We start from the raw sequence: 20,294 nt of genomic DNA, 5'->3' as shown, positions 1-20,294 counted from the left end.
TGGGACTCAGGGGAATGGAGAGAAAAGATAGGGATGGGTAGATTTAGATTAGATGTTGGGGGAGATGTTCTTCCCCATGGTGGTGGTGGGACACTGGAGCAGGTTGCCCAGGGAGGTGGTGGAAGCCTCATCCCTGGAGGTTTTTGGGGCCAGGCTGGATGTGGCTGTGGGTGGCCTGATCTGGTGTGGTGTGTTCCTGCCCATGGTAGGGGGGTTGGAGCTGGGTCATCCTTGGGGTCCCCTCCATCCCCAGCAATTCTACGAGTCTATGATTCTAAAACAATTTTGCAGTTTAGGCTGGATGTTGGGAAGAAATTCTTCACAGAAAGAGAGTTTGGCCCTTGGAATGTGCTGCTCAGGAAGGTGGTGGAGTCAGCATCCCTGGAAGTGTTTAAAATAAGACTGGATGAGGCACCTAGTGCCATGGTTTAGTTGATTAGATGATGTTGGGTGATAGGTTGGACTTGATGATCATGAAGGTCTTTTCCAACCTGGTTAATTCAGTGATTTAAATTTATATTATTGAATTTAGTTTATGTTATAGTTTATTGTATAAACTATTTATATGCAATGATGGTATCTTACTCATTACTTCAGTAACTTCTGATTCCAAATAATTTAGGTTGTACTTTCACAGATAGTGAAATGTATCAGTACAAAACAGTCACACGTAAAGCATCATAGCACATCACCACTGAAACACATTTAACTGCACAAAACATATCCATATCCACCTCTGTCACAACTGAATAGCACTTCTAAGTGTAAATAGGCATTGACCTTTTGAAAAGTATTCAGGAATTCTCATTTGGAACAATATTCACAGAACAAGGTGGTGTAATGAAAATCCTTGATTACTGCTCAGGATTGATTATTGCCCTTTGTCTTGTACCTTTCGTAAGCAGTAGTCAAAGGAGCAAATGTGATGGAAATGGTAAATTATTGCTCAAATAATTGCTTCTGTAAATAGTAACATGAACAGATGGACAATGTTTCATTGATAACTGTTTCTATAATTATCCATCTCTGCAGACAGTAATGTGAACACCATAGTATTTCACTGTGTGCTGACTGGTTCAGATCTTGGCCACATCTGGAACACCTGGCCAGTGTCTCAGATGGGACTGACAACAAGAACATACCAGTCTGTACACTTGCATCAATCTGTGCCCAAAAGATGTATGTAAGATGTTTGCTACTTACTGTAAAAAGTGGGAGACTCTTGGGCTTACTCCTGAAGCCTCACCTACAGGTGGACATACCTCATAGGACTTTCCCAATTACTGGGGAGCTCCAGGAGCCAGCTGCCAAGGGGCTTCCCAGCTGAAGTGTGAACCTGGATGATGTTTTATGAGGTGGTAATTGGTGGTATATCCTTTTCTTAATCTCTGTATTGCTTGACAGTAATGACCTGGTGCATCTCTATTCTGCTTATCTTCCCTCTTTGCTTATTATTGCTATATATATAAACACCTATGTATTAAAGCATAATAATTTATTATATATCTGGACTCCAGTTTTACTTGGAGCCCCACCATTCAGCAAAAGAGGTCGCAAAAAGGGAAAGGTGCAATTACATGTAAACTGACAGTGCAAAACTAAGCATCTCACACTGTGGGAAAACCACCTAGCTTCCTGTGGGAAAGGAATAAAATTGATTGAGCATGCTTTGGGTGATCATTTACAATCAGCAGGTGTTAGTGTTAAACGAAGATCCACAAAGCTGGCCTGCCCAAAAGCTGAAGGAGGGAGTCTTATATAGGTAAGATGCCTCTGTTTTGGCTAAAACTGATGAGGTAGGGCTCCAATAACATACCCGCTCAACTTCAAAGAAGATTTTGAGGGCCAGGATGGCTGAAAGAAGACTTTTGCCTCATTAACTGCAATTTTAATAATATTAAAGTTGACACATCTTAGAGCACCAATATGGAAAATCAAGTACATGCTAAACATTTGACTATGTTACTTAACTTTCCTGCCAAATCAAGCTAAAGGTCACCCAGAAGGCAGGCATGACCTGGGCTAGGGTATGAAACCCATGAGAGGTTTCACATGCACTGTGAGGGTGGGGGTGCAGTGGGCCAGTAGCAGAGGTGCAGTGCGGCCAGGAGCAGGGAGGGAAAGACAGAGACAAGCACGGTAGACAGGCTGTACTCCTTTTCTACCACCCAAGACAGGGACATGCTTTTCTTGGTGACAATTTTGCCTTCTGTACGTGGCTTAACTTTTGCTAGCATTTCTATTATATTAGAGCTACTGCAAAAGGTTTGCATCTCTCACTTTGTTGGATGTTACCCAGGATTTATTAACCTGAAATCATCTTGCAGTTAGTGCATTTATCACTGCCAATTCCCAAATGGTTTTATCTGTTGCACTGAACAACTAAACCATTTAATTGCTTTAACTTTCTGACCTTGTGTCAGAGCAAGTCCTTATTAGGGCACTGATAAAGAGAGTCAATGTTAATTTTGCCAAACAGTTCTAGTAACAGTCCTGGGCTCTGAGACAGGCAATCATCAGGGTCTTAGGCATAACATGACACATACAGTATTAATAAAAACCTAAAGATAAATGGTTCCATTCTTGTTTTGATGAACTTGTGACATTTCTGTACATCAAGGACACACCTGCTTTAGCTGATAAACAGTTTTGGAGTGGTCTCCATTAGTGATCTGGTCCAGAAGATCATCTACTAATTTCTTGCTGTAATTTCCAGCATCCTTCACAAATTCTTGTAAGCTAGTAGGAAAGGAGATATAAACATTAGAGAGAATGTTTACTTTTGTAATAAAAATTTCAAGTTGTAATATGGCTTTCCTCAGCTACGCTGTATTATAGTATCATAGTATCAGTCAGGGTTGGAAGGGACCACAAGGATCATCTAGTTCCAACCCCCCTGCCATGGGCAGGGACACCCCACACTACATCAGGCTGGCCAGAGCCTCATCCAGCCTGCTCTTAAACACCTCCAAGGACGGGGCCTCAACCACCTCCCTGGACAACCCATTCCAGGGCTTCACCACTCTCATGGTGAAGAACCTCCTCCTCACATCTAGCCTGAATCTCCCCACCTCCAGCTTCATTCCATTCCCCCTACATTTTCCTTGTTCTTTTACATTTCTTTAGAAAAGTAATTAAGGCCTTCCTTCAGTATAGGGGTTTCTTGTTCTTCTCCTTTCTTTAAAAAAAATGGAAGTAACTGTATGTGCAAACTTGTTTTTCATAACTACCAGGAAATTTACACTTGAACTATCATTGGTACTAGGTTAAAAAAGCACCCTCCCTCCTCCCCAAAAAAAAGAAAACAAATAGAAAATGAAAAAAGCTTGTGACTTATTCTTCCCCTTGAAGAGTGACAATTTTATGAAAAGCAACATTTTCTTATCTAGTAGCTTTAACTGTTTTGAAACCAGGGGAATTTCAAGTTTGAGGTGAGGAGAAAGTTCTTCACAGAGTGAGCTGTTAGTCATTGGAATGGGCTGCCCAGGGAGGTGGTGGAGTCACTGTCCCTGGAGGTGTTCAAGAGGGGACTGGACGTAGCACTTGGTGCCATGGTTTAGTAGTCATGAGGTGTTGGGTGACAGATTGAACTTGATGATCTTTGAGGTCTTTTCCAACCTTATTGATTCTATGATTCTATGAAACAGTTAATATCCTGTGGTCAAAGACATTAACAAGATTTGTAACAGCCTTGCAACAAAATTGAGTACCTTAAAAGGGCAAATGGAGAGAAAAAAAGAACACAACAAAATCAAACACCATCCCTTTTTCCCAATTACCAATCCCCTCCAACATCATGGAAAAATATCAACCAGGACAAAAGCTTTTAAAATAAGTTTTAGGAAAAAAATAATCAGAATTTAAAGGCTCCTAGTTGTGTTTAGTTCTAAATGCTTTTCATAAAATTGCTGAGATGTTAGACCTATTAATAAGGAAGTGCTTACCTTAAGGCACACTGTATCCCAGTTTCATCACCATATGCTGAATACAGGAGTTCCATTTCATCTGGTTTTAAATCATGAAATATAGAATTGTTTTGCATGGAAGGTGCTGTACTAGCACTTGTAAGAAAGGTTACTAGACAAGAAAAAGAGATGACAAATGATGAATACAAGTGTAAAAGATTATCTGGGTGCAGGAGGGCAGGAAACAAAAAAACTTTTCTGAAACAGATGGAAAATGAAGTGTTTTTCTTTCTGAAAGTGAAATAAAGAGGAGTATCTCTGGGACACTTCCAGACTCTGGAATCAGAGTAACTATTTTAACTTCATTCTTCATTTTCCATATGGTTAACAACCACACAAAAAACCCCACAAAAAACCACAACCAACCAAACAATAAACTCATGTCCCCAGCCTTCTTTTTGCTTGTCTCTACTTCACTGTTATTTGCCAGTCAAGTTACAGAAAGCAGATTTGAAACTACTAAGGGTATCAATAATATTAGAGAAAAAAATAATCCACAGACTGTAAAATCTTTGTCGTATGATACAAAAAAAATGGCACAAAGTTTGTTTTCCCCAACTCTAATTGCAGTTCCTCAGAAAAAATCATTTCTTCCAGAGAAAATGGAGCACAATTATTGGAAAGCTTCTAGTGTGGTTACAACACTAATGCAAAGCATTAACCCATAAACTCCTAATTAAGCTATGTTTCATAATAAAAACAGTAAATTGAATTAAAACGGCATTCTGCTGTAAAGTGAGTAATTATATATTATATACATAATCAAATAAGCATTCATTTGGATAAAGGTATAATCTGAAATTATTTCATACTAAGAAATTGCTCTAACAATTAATACAAAGTAAAACCATTTTTTGGGCATTTACCTTTATTTCTTCGCTCATCTTTAAAACCCAATGTAGTGAAGCCAGGTAATAATTTGCTTGACAGTGAACTCAGATCCACTGGGTGAGTCTCTTCTTCTAATGATTTGATATAAGAGAATATTTTAAAATCTTTAACAATTTGCTTATGATCAATATTTAGATTCTGCTGTTAAAAAGAGTTGTAATTATTAGAAATGCTAACTGTGTTTTAATCTGTACATTTTTATTATGGATATGTAGTGTAATTTAGGTTCTCAATTCAGATTTCAAATACATGTTGTGAATGTTTCCATCTGTTAACAATTTCAGTTTCAAAGAATAGAATAGAATAGAATAGAATAGAATAGACCAGACCAGAGCAGACCAGGTTGGAAGAGACCTTTGAGATCATCGAGTCCAACCTATAAAGACATTTCATTCATTACAAACTTTCAAAACTTCTGTATTTTGATCTTGAAAATATAACAAATGGAAAGCATAAGATAACATAATGCATAGTACTAACAAAACAAAAAATCCATAGAAAAGATTAAGGAAATAAAGAAAAACAATTAAGCAAAGCTTCATTAACTTAAGTAAAATCTAGGTAATCATCTAAATTATGGTAGGAAAAAAACCTTAAAAACTTAGATGATGCATTTGCATCTGTGCAATGCACTTTTACATCGGATTACAGTACTTTCAATCACGTTTTGTCTATTATATTTTCACTCCATAGGGTACTTGTCGGTGACGGAGACTGGAGTCAATACAGACGACCAATATGATCGAGTATTGTTCCAGCATTGTAGGACTATAATGCAAGCATAGTGAGTATAGCGCAGTAAAGGTAAAGTACAGAAGAAGTAGTAGAAGTGCGTATCAAGGGAACTTCTACAACTTAAATAAACTGAGAGAGCATCGTTGGCATAGCTTCATTGGTTCCCACGAGTGACCACACGTCGCACTATTATAGATTATTGGTCCAACTACTGACACGCCAGGTTGTTGATGTAGGCAAGTGTCCTGTTGTTCCAAGATAACTTTCTGTGTTTATAGCTACCAGTGTCCTGCTTTAGTTGCATGCTGCAGGCACAGCACTGTTTTGCTACACTGCTAGCCACTTCTGCACTCATGCTAAGCATGGCCTGCAACCATGTCAGGCTCTAGGCCTACACTGTCAGATTACTCACACTGCTCGTTGTTGGCATTGCCACAGGTAGTTAGAGCAAAAGCCTGTTATCAAGTTCTCTACAAGCTGTAGCAACATATAAATGCTTATAAATAGGTATTATTTTTCCTTCTTAATGTTAGAATTTGTGAAACAGAGCATCTGAAGAGTTAAAACTTGAAAGGCAAAGAGAAACATCTCATACTGGAGATAATAAATACAGCTGTTTGTGAAAAAGGGTTGGTAATAATTTTTCTTAAAAAACCTCAACTATACTACACAAGATCTGTATGTACAGTTAAGGCACCAAAATCTGCTAGAATATTTAACATAAATGTTTTCTTGAAAAATTATGGCATTTACCTTCAGCCTCTGGATCAGATGAATTTACTACACTAAATAATAAAGTTCCATCTCCGTTTTTTTTCAGATAACCGATCTGTAAGTAGAACCACAATGAGATGGAAGCAATCATTAAAACAGACCAAACTCAAAGAGTTGCTTACTTAAACAGAAAACTATGAAAAGCATTTTTAGATGGAATTCAGATCCTGCAGCCTGGTATTCCCTTTTTAATACAGAGAATCTTGGATCACAACTATTGATCACTGCCTATTAAATGCTTCAGAACAGAAGTAGCAAAAGCTTCTGAAGTAGTAAAAGAAGTAGTGAAACTTTGCATACAACATACTCATCCTCATAAAACGACCTAAAGTTTGCATCCAAGACAAAACCAATTCCATGGTAGTTAGTTTAGAACACACTTTCCAGAGACAGAACAGTGGCTCCTATCCACAATCTACCTCCATGTTTATTTTCAAATCTAGACTGAACTACCCCTTTTTGTATCTCACCCACAATTTTTCTGAACATACATTCAAACTATTAAAGTGCCGTGACACATCTACCAAAGCACACAGACACAATGCTAAAAAGATAGCCTGAGATGTGAAAGACAAGAGAACACATTGGGGCCTGCAAAGATGCAACCAACTAAGCTGATGTCAGAAACTGACATGAATCATAGGAAAAGGTTTAACTTCTCAGCACAGGGGGAAAATGAAAACTACGCTCTGTCCAGAACTGCAACATGAATAACTACTGCTACCTTCTAGTTCCTGAAAGGTGCCTGTATTTTGTACTCACACAAGGATGTGCCATAACTGACAGGTACTACTTTTGTACTTTTACCTCTCAGAAATTCTGGACTTCTCATTGCAAACAGTAATATAGCACTCAAAAATTCCTGAATTCCTTAGGTTAGGAGGGAAATCCTAGTAAGCTATGACAAAGTTTACATTTTCTGAGTTTTTAACAATAAGGAAAGTGTGATGCTATTTTAAAAATAATTTTCAATGCTAAGAGTTCACAGTATCACAGTATAACTAAGGTTGGAAGAGACCTCGAGGATCATCGAGTCCAACCTATCAACACAGACCCCATGACTAGACCATGGCACCAAGTGCCACGTCCAATCTCCTCTTGAACACCTCCAGGGACGGAGTTGCAATTAAGGAAGTCAAATTCAAGACTGAGCAACATTTCACTGTTTCATGCAAGTGAATTTCTAAAGGTGTTCAACACCTCAATGGGTTTGAGACCCATTTACGACACCCCACAGTGAAAGCTAAATGGTAAACAGCAGTTACAGTAGTGTTCCAAACACAGCGTGCATTCTAGATGTTACAGTCTCAGAAAACGTAATACTAAAGCTTGTTTCCAAAGATGAAACAAAGCACACGAAAGTTGAGACATAGAATGGAATTGTGAACTTTGTTGTGCAGTAGACCTTGCTGTTGGGTAGATATTGATTGATCCTATCCCGAGCTTCATCTGCCGCATGTTCCACTAGTGCCAGGACGTGTTCTTCAGCAGTACTATCTGTCAGGCTGCATGCATTTCCCTCAGGTTCAAATATGCAACTAAGGAAGAGAAGAGGAGTAGCTGTAGAAATCAAAAGCTAAAACAAAACTAAGGGCTGAATTCTGGGTTTGATAAACAGAACAATCAGTTCCACTCCTCTCCCAGCATCAGTCTACTTCAGCATTTATGTGTGATTATAACCACATGAAACCAAAGTTTTGCAGCAGAAGATGAGACCTAGCAAACTGCTGAACTTCAAAAATTTAATTGTTTCTGTACCTTGATAAAAGTAAAGGAATTATTGCAAAATGGAGATTGGGAGTAAAATTGCATTGATACAAAGCGAATGCCGTACGTGACTTTAGTCTCCCAGATGCATGAATATGTGATTTTCACAAATTCCAAATAGGAAGAAGCAGAAAGAAGATTACATAATGGAGTCTCTGTAACTCTGAGAAAAAGAAAAACAAAACAAAACCCTAACAACAGTAACAACAAAATCCAAATGAAAACACAGGCTATTGAAGATCATGTCATTTAGTTGCTTGGTGAAGTAGGACACTGCTCCCAATCTAACAGGAGTCCTTTAATTGCTTTTAATTTGTTAATACTGACAATTAGTATTCCTAATCAATACCAATTGCACCAATTGCTTCTCATTGGAACTACAGAATTTAACATTTATCCTTGAGTAGATCCCTTTCCAATTAAGCACTAAAATAGTAAAATAAACCCAAATAAGCATACCTTAGATGGCACAGGGCATAACCTAGCTATTACATAAAACCCAGAGAAAGTCAGTATTATAAAGGGAAGTGTGAAGGTATCAATATGATATGACAGTCTTCATTATATTATATATTTTACAAAAATGTTGTACACCAAAATCTTTCAAGGCATTATATGGACATTAGACACTAGGGCCAAACACCTTAGGTACTGGGTAGAGCATCTCCTCACACCAAATCCATTTCTCTCTCCTGGGACATCTTCTTCCATTTGCTTAGCTAAGAATTTCTCTCTGTATAGAGATTCAGATCTGATACACAAGAAAGTTTTGCTATTAAAGACAATAAACAGATCACAAGATGATACTATTATGAGACAAATGTGTAAGATGGTTTTTGTTTCATTGCAAGTTTAAGAAAGAGTGTATACAGCAGGAAACTCTTCAACAACTAGCACTATCACACTCTACAAATTATTTAATAAACAAACACTTTGAGAGAGTGTTCAGAAGGCTTCAATGTCCTGGACAAAATTTTATAAAATTACTTACAGTAGGATGTCCAAGTGATCAAGTCCCTTTTAAAACTACCATAGAGAGGTCTAAACTGCTTTAACACTTTGCAGACATTGAGTTCAGTTCTTTCCCTGTTTTTTAACTGTGAAATACGCAGACTATTAGGTACTTGCTTTGTTAGCCTTCTGTATTTGAAGATGAGCACACAAAAACTGGCAAAGTACAAAGTTACTTCTGTAACAGAATTTATGTAAGAATTAATCAAAAGAGGAAATCTGTTATTCTGTGCACCACACAAACCAAATCATTGTACCTTTAAAAAAACCCAAGCAATCAAAACCCAAACCACTTCCTCCTCAATGAGGTCTTGCTTACAGGAAGGTACTTTCAGCTAATTCCTATATACAATCCCTTAAACAAGTAACTCATACTTGGATAATTCATCATGATACAACAATAGATAACTTTTGGTGTATTGATATTAGAATAGTTCTACGTAATTTGGATATTTAAGAAAGAAAATCAGTAGAACATGATATTTAAGGCATGACTATTAATGCTCTATTACAGTTTTATTTTCATACAATTTCAGTTGGTGTAATGCTCTACAATTTAAATTGAACATCTATCCTCAGATGTCTATGTATGGAGACCGAACAGTGTAATTTGCTTGTAAATCATGGTATCTACTAAAATCTCCTCATAAAATAGAAAATACAACCCTTTAATTTGACTAAAATTAGACTTCAGCTATAATTTGTGACACAGAGGTGCCCATCAGCTTGTAGACAGCTATTGCACTAGCAAAGCATTTTATAAAAAAGCTTAACAAGTTTTAATTGTGAAGATGATGTGATCTGCTCCAGAAATGATCTCCTGTAACTCTATATCCTGCCTGTTAAGACTAAAGTTAAAGATTAAATTTGCTGATCTGGGGCTTTGCCTTCCTAGAAAGATTCTGGTTAGATTTTGATACAGTCAATCATTTTAGAAAAACAAACACAAAACCCAACCAAACAAAAAACTAAACCAAAGCAAACACATACACACACACACACAAAAGGGCAAAAAAAGAAAGGAACAAAAGTGAACAGTGTTTGTGGCTATGTTAAAAAGAGTATGCAGTCATTCTTTGAATTGTTTGTTTCAAGTTGGGAATCACTGAGTTATTAAACTAGTTATATAAATAAATAAATAAATAAATAAATAAATAAAACCATACCATTTATCCTATGGACCACAAGAGGAACAGTAAGTTTTTTTATTGCTAGATTCTTTACTGCTGTCTGATACTGCAAAAGCTTCAAGAAACCAGTATGAATGTCTATTAAAACCTTTACCTAATAACTTCTTTATTTTGCTTTTTGGATTTCTTGGTTGTCTCTGCTTGTACAGGAACAACTTCAGGGACAGGTTCCTCAACTGCTGTATCTTCATCACCCAAAAGAGCTGCCTGCTGAGAAAAATCCATGTCCTGCATAAACGACATGCTGCGCTTCAAAGCTAACAGCCGTTCCTAGAATCAGAAAGGACAGAGCGGCAGGGACTTAACCTTTCCCTCATAGCCAAGATGCTATGATAATGGGATGGGATGGGAATGGCTATGGCCTTATTTTGTTCTTTGTGCCTCGTTTCCAATGGCGATGCAACGTGATTTAGTCATGGTAGCATGACATCAGAATTTCTGCAGCCCAACTATCAAGAGAGAAACAAACAAAAAAACTGCATATGCAAAGACAATTGCCTATTTTACACAAAACTTACCATACCTGACTGCAACACATGCACACACCTGCACATAGAGCAGCTCACCAAAGTAGCTTCATTTCACAAGTCAAAAGCTATGTTTCAGTAAAAGGTTTGTTTGCAGAAAACACATCTGTGGCACCCCTGAAACCTCCCCAACACCCATCCCCTTCAAAAATAAAAGCTTTCTGGTTCATGCAGAAATAAAACTTAAATGAGATCTTGTTTACAAAGCTTCAGCCAGAAGCAGTATTTTACAATTGGGTTTTATGTATGCAGATCTTAATTGCTTCCACTGAGGTGAGTGGAAGAAGCTCCTACAGACTTCAGTGGTGCTGGTGAGGTTAGTAAGTGTGTGGTTATAACAATATAAAATCCTTAAATATAGCAGCATGAACAGGTAATGCTATAATTAATCACAGATGGATGAAATCACATTCTTCATTGTATTTATATTCCTTTCAGGTATGACAAAAAACACCCCCAAAACTAAAGACACATGCTTTTTGTGCTTTTGGTTGTTTGTTTTAAATAGGTTTCTTACTTTGCTCATCATCTTAAAGCCTGTGTGCAGTATCTTCTTGGCTAGCTTGTAGTAAACAGTATCTGGTCTGTTGTAAGTCATTGCATTATCACACATCAGTTTAAAATCTGCCTGTAAAATACAAAACAAAAGAACTGTTAAAATTTCAAATTCCTTTGTTAAATGACTGGAAGATACCATTCCATCATGGCAGCTCTGTGAAGAACCCAGTAATATTTTAGTGGGAGGCTTATGGAGCTAAAAAGTAATAAACAATTGCAAACGTCTCAGTCCTTTTTGTTTCTGCAAGATGCTCAGTTTGCTTTAGAATTGGCTTTTTAGTTACAAAACTCCCCACTTAACCTTGAATGCCAAATATAACATTTCTTTCTTATGCAAACAGACCAAACAGAAGAAATGGAGAAATTGATAGGAGGACTGAGGCGCCAAGGTGCATGTTTTGGTTGTTTCCCCACCTCCTAAATCAGAATAGACTTGAGAAATACGACGACATCATAAAGGTACAAAGCATCTTACATGTAATTTTAATTCTCTTCTTAGTTCACTTGGACTAAAACATGAACAAGAAAAAAGAAAACTTCAAAGCCTAAGAAACAGCCTTCTAGATGCTCACCACATGCAACAAAAGAACAAATGGCCAAGATTTTGTTTTCTCCTTTGAATGGTTATGTTACACATGTTTTCAAGCAACTTTTACTGACAGAAGTTCCCAAAACAAAGATACAACACTCCACTGTAAATAGAACCAAAATAAACTGTTGTGGATTGCAAAACCTTTTTCTAGAGTGTCTTTTTTTTCAAGCCACATGCTACTAATCTGTAGAGTAAAACACAAAAAGCATTAGAGCAAACAGAATGCTAGTCTTCTTTTGGTAAGTTAACCCACTGAGTTTACAGCCCAGCAAGCAGATTTGCTGAGATAAACAGTACTGAATATTGGTACCAAATATTGGTGTTGGACACAGAATTCTATCTAAAGCCTTCTCTGGCAGACAACATTTACAAAAAATAACCTTGTCCTACTGCAATCCTCAGATTTTGTAAAAGCACTAATTGTTTTATTTCCTTTTGCCAGACAAGGATGTCAGGTCAATGCTCTCCTAATCATTTAATAGCTACCATCAAGCCCATACTAAACAAGTAGGTGAAAGGACTTACAATTTCTTGTCTGTGACTTCTTATGGCATTAATGCAATCTGCCTTTGCTTCATGAAACCATCACAAAAATAGAAATTGAGAAGGTAACATGGAAGAGCAAACTATGTGCCAAGAAAGAAATAGAAAAGCCCATGTAAGCTATACATCTGGTGATAGCCTTTGTAGTGCTGCAGAAAAGGACAGAGATGCATTTTTTGCTCACCCAACTTTGAAGTAGATGCTTTTTTTGGCAGCAAAACCATTGAGTTTTCTGTGCAATTTCCCCTCTTTTAAATGTAGCACTGGTTCTCATGGATTCCACTCTCAGATTATTTATTGGCTCCGGACTAGGTGCAGCTAGTCCTAATATGTGTATCAGAAATGAAAGATGAACCCTTGAGCAGGCCTTATTTTAGAGGTCAAAACCCTATAAATTTCATTTCTGTATTACACAAAATTCCAAAGGTGCAAGAGTAATTGGATGTGTTCATGTATCTAGAAAGGTATAGACTTCTAGTAACCATTTATTGCTCGTCAGACTATCAGCAGAAACCAAGTCCTTCAGAACAAAAGTAATCTGTCAGCCTATACAACACTGATTTTTTGGGGTTTTCACATTGCCATCCCACCAATTTCATTATTGCAACCTCGTCTGTAGCTAAATAGAGCCACAGAGCTCCCATTCAAACTTCCTTTAAAAAGCATAACAAAATCCAGAAAGCAATCAGAATTTAGAGATCTGAGTGCACTGGTGACAACAATGCTATTATGAATCTTACTTTACCAATTTCTATAAATCTACACAATCTCTCTTAAAGCATCTATAGAAATAAAAACCATCCTCTGCTCAGCTTGTGGGACCTTTAAAAAGAAGAAATTATCCCTGAGAAGTAAGCCAACGCTGCCTGCCAAGTCTAGCCACACATATATATGTTGTATCAATATGACTTTAGAAAACAATACTGAAGGCAGCTATAGATCTTCATGAATCAGTTAAAAGAAAACTTCTTTCTTTCCAGGAGTTAGCAATATCATAAAAAGATTTATTGCATTGTCTGTAAAACCACAATGCATCCTAGAAACTACTATGCAATACTAATACACAAAATAGCTAAGGCAAATGGCCAATAAACTTGCCAAGTTAAGTTTCTGTCAAAAGACACTTCCAAATACAGTTATATGTGAAACAGGAAAATTAATGACAAAAAAAATACGTAGCTGTTATTGAATCTTACACAAAATGCTTGAGTAAATGCAGTTTTCTTGTAGGCAAGTCAAAATTATCTTTGAATTAATCTAATCACATCTAGACTAAGAGAAAAAAAAAAGATGTGAAGAACCTGGAGCTTCTTAAGACTTTATGATAGTCTTCCTTATGTATATGTCTACTAGCATGAATTCTAGAGTACTTTCTCGGTTTCCACAGTAATTTGTAGTACAGTGTAGCAGAACCAGACAAATACAGTGAAAAACAGTGGAAAAACAAAGCAAGAAACCCATGGTAACACAAAGAATATACAAAGTGCTCATTTCTAGGAAAAAAAAAAAGGGGCAAACTAAAACAGAGAGTTATGAGGATGATTAAAGGACTGGAACATCTGTCTTTATGAGGAAAGGCTGAGAGACCTAGGGCTGTTTAGCTTGGAGAGAAAAGACTGAGGTGGGATCTTACTAATGTTTACAAATAGCTGAAGTGTGGTGTGAAGAAGGAGCTATATGAAGAGGGAGAATGGATGTAAACACAGGAAGTTCCACCTCAACAAAAAGAAAGACTTCTTTATTGTGAAGGTGATGGAGCACTGGAAAAGGCTATCCAGAAAGGCTGTGGAGTCTCCTTCTCTGAAGGGTTTCCTAATCCACCTGGACACGTTCCTGTGTTACCTGCCCTAGGTGATCTTGCTTTGGCAAGACAGTTGGACCAGATAATCTCTGGAGGTCCCTTCCAACCCCTACCATTCTATGAAATGTAAGAAATGCTGTTATGGTTAAAAACAATGTTTGGTTTCATACTAAAGAGTTCTAAAATAACTAAATCTCTATCAATTCACCTTGAATTCAGTGACTGATTTGTATTCATTTGCTGCAATTTTTTCCTTCATTGTACCAAAATCCATGGGGTGCTTTATTATCATGGAATATCCAGGAGCAATGGCATCCGTGACTGGAAAAGCAAAAAACCCATGAGGATCTTTCCTAAAAGAAAAACAATACATTTAGATGTACATTAGCAAACAAAATGATCACTGTTTTTATACCACATTAATGGTATAAAAAGAACAGTACAACTTGAAAGAAAAAAAACCAACCACCTAAAAGCACTCTCATAAAACAGAAGCATATTTGAGAAACATCTATTACAGGAGAGAATACACATATGAAGACTTTTTGAAACAGACTCAGGTAGTTTTTTAATTATGTAATTATTTTGTGCAGGCTTTCTGTGTCTCTATTTACACTCCAATTGCATTTGTTTCACTGAGTAATAAACTCTTCAATTCTTATTGTTCATGAGGTCCTCTAAACATAACTAGTATTTAGTATTTTCAAATTAGTTTCAAAAGCACCTTATTGCTATGTAAAAAAAAAAAAAAAGGTTTTATGATTTGATTTTTAAACCTGATATATAGGGTTAACATCTTGGAAAACAAGAGAGAGGAGAAGAGAAGGCTGAGGGGTGACCTTACTGCTCTCCACAACTACCTGAAAAGAGGCTGTAGTGAGGTAGGTGTTGGTCTCTTCTCCCTCATATCAAATGATGGAACAAGAGGAAATGGCTTCAAGTTGCACCAGGGGAGGTTTATATGGGATATTAGGAAAAGTTTCTTTACTGAAAGAGTCCTCAGGCATTGGAATAGGCTGTCTAGGGACATGGTGCTGGCAGTCAGAATGCCAGGAGGAGCTGGTTCAGTATTGATCACCTCCAAGGCAGTTCAAACTTCTTCATGTGCAACCAGTATCTCTTTTTCAGTTGGGAGTATAGTTGTGCTCTGCTCCTTTTGTAGCTTTGATTCCAAAATCCTAGAGATCAACCTTGTGTCTCCCTGGATTTGTTCTGTCAAAGGCTTCATTCTTCCCCGCTGTAGTGTAGAGCACTTGTAACATCTTGTCCTGTCCAAACTGGCCTGAGGACTACTGCATGCACAATCTCCTGTTTGATTTGTTCAAAGGCCTGTTGCTGCTCAGGACTCCATTGAAAATCATGCTTCCTCCAAGTCACTTGGTAGAGAGGGCTCACAATAAGACTATTCTGGGATATGCATCCTCATCCATTGCAGGATGAGCTGTTTTCCTTGTGTACTTCTTTTTCTGTGCAGGGGCAACTGACATTGGCTCTCTGGTGCAGCTGCCATGCCTGTTGGTCTGTCTGTAGGCCCAAAGATCTCCTCACAATGACTGCATCACAATGATTTGTATCTCTTGGGAATTTCCAGGCTCACAACATAGTTTTTCCAAACATTTTACCAGTTTGTCAGGATTTTGCACTTCCTCAGGGGTGAAATTCCAAAACACCAGAAATGACCACCGTCCTAGGAACTTGCTCATACTCTCCCACATACCCTGCCACTCATAATCACCCAGTCCCAGAGCAGGTCTCCAGGTGGTATTCTTAGGAAAGATTTGTATGACTATGATCAAGACAAGGCACACACATAGGAGACATGCAATAGAAGCTGGTGTTGGTGTCCCAAGGATATTCAAAACCCGCATAAGATGAAAAAGTTTCTGCTCCATACATCAGTTGGGTGAGAGTAGTGATAAATGATGACACTGCATATGAATACCATCTTAACAGAATGACCAGTGGAACAATCAAATCATAACCTGCCAGTAAACATCACAGTAGCACCATAGCATTAAGCCATGTTTTCCCTGAAGTGACAATCAGAACCAGAGGACACCATAGGGAGTAAAAATGCAAAAAATGTGTAAGATCTTATGCAGCATAACCAGGAAAGCAAATGCATTGAACACCTTAACACGCAGGGAAACATACTAAAGCAAATATAAGGTGAACGAATTTACTCTAGCAAAACAGAATTCTCTTGTTATCTCAACTTAAAACTCAACCTTGTCGTGTCCCCATGTCAGGATGCCAAATATGGGATGTCCAAGTTATAACTCAGCTAGCAGCTAAGTCTGGCAGTCTGCTCACAATGAACGGCTTCCCCTCTACCCTCCCCTCTGGGTGTGTACAGAGGAAAAGGACCCAAGAGGCAGAGCTGAGAAGTTGAGATAAGGAAGATTTACTATTACAGGGGAAACAAATGATAGAAAAGAAAAGAAACAAAAATACCAGCATATATAGCAGCAAACCACACACACCCGTGAACCAAACCACCAAAAAAGGCTGCACCCCCACCTGAAAGCGGAGAAAAAGCCACAAATACCCAGAACAGGAAACTTTACAAGCTATAGAGCACACTCCAAATCCCATAACCCCTTTTGGCCCCAGCCTGCCTGTTCCTCCTGCAGTAAGGACAATGTCAGCATGGTGTTAAATAACCGTTTGCCCTCCTAGCTTTCACTGTGCCACTGTGGGAAGTAGGGAGGAGGACCCCCTGTGCCCTGTCCATTCCAGTGGGGACAACCAGTTAAAACCAAAACAAGTGTAGACATAGCACTTTGGGACACGGTTTAACGGCCATGGTGGTATTGAGTTGAGAGTTGGACTTTATGATGTTAGAGGTCTTTCCAACCCAATTGATTCTATGAAAATAAAAAGTTTCTCCAAACTAAAAGGATTACCACCAGGTAAACAGGTATAAACTCGATTTGCTATCTGACAAGAGGACACAACAAAACAAAATTTTGTAAGAACAGTCCTATCTTTTAAACTATTAAAATCCATAATGTTTTTTAAATTCCTAGACTAAGTCATTGATATTTGACAAATTTAAAACGGCTATGTATCCTTTACCCCAAACACTTCCCCACTAACAGCTAGAAATGCATAGTTGGTAATAATTTTCCTCAATTACTCTTAAAAAACCACCAAGTCTAACACAGCCATAGCGGTTACCAAACATACTAGATCCAGTTTTAGGCACTATTTTAAGCAAATATTCAGGATAAGAAGTTGTAAAATAACAAATACAAATAGGCACTGTGGGCACAGCTGTAGATACTACACACTTAATACCTTTGAAGTTGGCGAAGAAAGTGCTCTAGCAATTGCTGGATTGGTGTGCTCTCATTTTCAGCTGCAGTTGGAAATAGAAACATAGGTAAGTGCAATGAAACAGAATACAGATTTATGTATTTATTTAAAAATACAAATACAACAGAGAGAATCTTAACTACACAGTGCTCACCTGGCTGAGTTCTGCATGCTCTGACAGGACGATCTGGAGGGGGCTCAACCTCCACTTTTTTCCCAGGATCAAAGTCATCAGTTTCTCCTTCAGTGTCACACTGTTCTTTCTCCCTTTTCCTCTTTTTCTCTTCCTAGCACAGCAATAAGAAGACAGATTTCAAAATAATGTCCCTGGAATATGCAACCCCACATAGAAAAAGACAGTGATTTATTATTTGGAATACTCAATCTATCTGAGCCATAAAATGATTTAAACAATAGTGCATATATATTCCCTGTCACTTTCTCAATTTTTCCTCTCTGATTAAAACTAATACTGTTCAGCTTTTGCTTCTCTGTATTTAATATATTATTGTTCTATCATTAGGTACTGTACTTTTACTAAAAAGGATGTCAAAATCTGAAGCTAATCATACATTAAACTGCACAATAAGCTACACCGGTCAAGGAAGTTAAATTACTATTCAGTCGGGATCAGTCTATAGCTGTGTGTTGATCATCAGGTTTTTGTTGTCTGGTGTATTGAACAGGAATGAATAAACTATGTGATAATTTAGGAAGCCTATAAAAGGACCATAAGAAATGCTGTCTAACAGTGGTGACAGTTAACGATCTTTTCTTGAGCTTCAAAGCAAAGGCATTCCTATGACTGCAATAATTCATGTCAGCACATAAAAGCCTACTTTCATTAGCCTTATTTAGACTAAAAGTTTTTTATATATCTATCTGTTAGCTTCTTCTGCATGCACTAATACTTCAGCTCTGGGAAAAAAGCCAACATCCTAACAAAACTCTCCCACAATTTAGCAAAGGCAAACCAAATAATTCCATTTGATGTTTCAAGATCTTGTATTAAAGACAGTTGTTTTGCTGTATTTCCAAGTTCCAGCTACACTCCTAATTGGAAGCACCTGAAAATGTTTGCACAAAAAAAAACACACCAAAATTCCACTATCTGCCCTATATTCAAGGGCTTCTGAATGATCCTACAAGGCATACCACATTCAAGTAATACAAGCCTAAGGAACAAATCAATTAAAACTGACAGATGTTAGTCACATATCCAGTACTAAAAAACCTGTCATACGAGAACAGTAAAATTACATGAGAGAGGAGAATTAAAAAATAAATAAATCAGAGGTCAGAGAATCATTAGTACACAAAATAAATATTATTCAAATTACACTGTACAGGTAACTGTACTGTCACTATGTGATCGCACCATTTCCTACTAAGAAAATCACAAAGCCTAACACGCAGGTTGGTCTAAATAAGAGGCAACAAGACTATTCACCACAATACTCAATGGATGAGATTTCAGAAAGGTGTTTTGGGTAAATTTATCCATTTCAACAGCTAGTAACTTGGTATAGCTCATGAACAGAAATGCAATCTAGATTTAGTTGAATAAAATAACTCCTCAAAAGTAGGAAATTATATTTCTGACCTGACTGAAATACAAAATATCCAACTTAAAAAAAAAGGTACTCATGCTAACAGACAAAAATAAAACACAAAACCCCAGATAATAACAAAATCTGATAAGAAAACCAAGCAATTACAAGAAACAAGCTTTCACTTTGTTAAAAAAATCATCACAAAGATATCTCTTTTAAATGGGAGAAATACACCAACACCCACACAGGGGTTATCTACATTGGTGAAGAGCGGTCTCCAAAACAATAAGCTTCTACCAACAGTGGTTTTTACAAAAGAGGTTCTGGTGCTCTGCATGAAGAAGACTGCTATGTCTGAAATATAAAAGTCACAGCTTACTTTTCTCTTTCTTCTTTCCTCATCATCTAGATGCTTTTCTTTTTCCTTCTCAGACTTTTTTTTCTTTTTTTTCTTTTTCTCTTTATGTCGTTCTCGCTCATGATCTGATCTATCATCGTAGTAGCTAGAATCATGCCCCGATCCAGAAAGTTCAGTCACTTCACTCCCTCCAACCTTAAGCACCAGTTTTAATGGTTTTTCCAAAGGCTTATCCACATAATCTAAATTTAAAAGAGTAAAACATTTAATAAATGCACATGGAGGTGGTAGCATACAGTAATTACTGATGCTTCTTCTAGAAATACTGTTTACGAGAATTTGCTGCATTTTGAAAATACATGCAATACATTTGGACAGAAAAAGAACAGCTAAGTCTAAAAGAATCCAAGTTAAGAAACAGTCATTCAGCACATTTTACATCACAGAACTATTTAGGTTGGAAAAGACCTTTAAGACCATCAAGTCCAACCAATGAGCCAGCACCACTGAGTACTGTGTCCAGTTCTCTGCCCCTCAGTTTAAGAAAGATGTTGACTTGCTGGAACATGTCCAGGGAAGGGCAACAAAGCTGGGGAGGGGTTTGGAGCACAAGCCCTATGAGAAGAGGCTGAGGGAGCTGGGGTTGCTTAGCCTGGAGAAGAGGAGGCTCAGGGGAGACCTTATTGTGGTCTACAACTACCTGAAGGGAGG

The 20,294-nt window shown here is 37.6% G+C and overlaps 1 protein-coding gene across 12 annotated transcripts in view; it reads right to left on the bottom strand.

The window, feature by feature from the left end:
• The window catches only part of BRD9 (bromodomain containing 9), a 29,692-nt gene that overhangs the window by 6,814 nt on the left and 2,584 nt on the right, over positions 1-20,294 (bottom strand). For 4 of the 12 annotated variants that reach the window (XM_068162950.1, XM_068162952.1, XM_068162951.1 and 1 more), the window contains 11 exons: positions 19,605-19,825; positions 17,827-17,959; positions 17,655-17,715; positions 14,563-14,707; positions 11,378-11,488; positions 10,428-10,603; positions 7,771-7,903; positions 6,345-6,420; positions 4,832-4,927; positions 3,945-4,077; positions 2,628-2,739 (listed from right to left, as the gene is read on the bottom strand). In XM_068162950.1, coding sequence (XP_068019051.1) covers positions 2,628-2,739; positions 3,945-4,077; positions 4,832-4,927; positions 6,345-6,420; positions 7,771-7,903; positions 10,428-10,603; positions 11,378-11,488; positions 14,563-14,707; positions 17,655-17,715; positions 17,827-17,959; positions 19,605-19,825 — 1,397 coding nt within the window. Of the gene's footprint in view, positions 1-2,627; positions 2,740-3,944; positions 4,078-4,831; positions 4,928-6,344; positions 6,421-7,770; positions 7,904-8,775; positions 8,884-10,427; positions 10,604-11,377; positions 11,489-14,562; positions 14,708-17,654; positions 17,716-17,826; positions 17,960-19,604; positions 19,826-20,294 lie in introns of all 12 variants that reach the window. The other 8 variants (XM_068162944.1, XM_068162949.1, XM_068162945.1 and 5 more) reach the window with 5 other exon arrangements.

Source organism: Melanerpes formicivorus, unplaced genomic scaffold, assembly GCF_026170545.1.
Source record: "Melanerpes formicivorus ecotype bairdi unplaced genomic scaffold, bMelFor1.0.p_v2 SCAF_69, whole genome shotgun sequence".
Taxonomy (NCBI): Eukaryota; Metazoa; Chordata; class Aves; order Piciformes; family Picidae; genus Melanerpes; species Melanerpes formicivorus.
The sequence above is the reverse complement of the archived record's forward strand: the minus strand, read 5'-3'. Positions and strand labels throughout refer to the sequence as shown.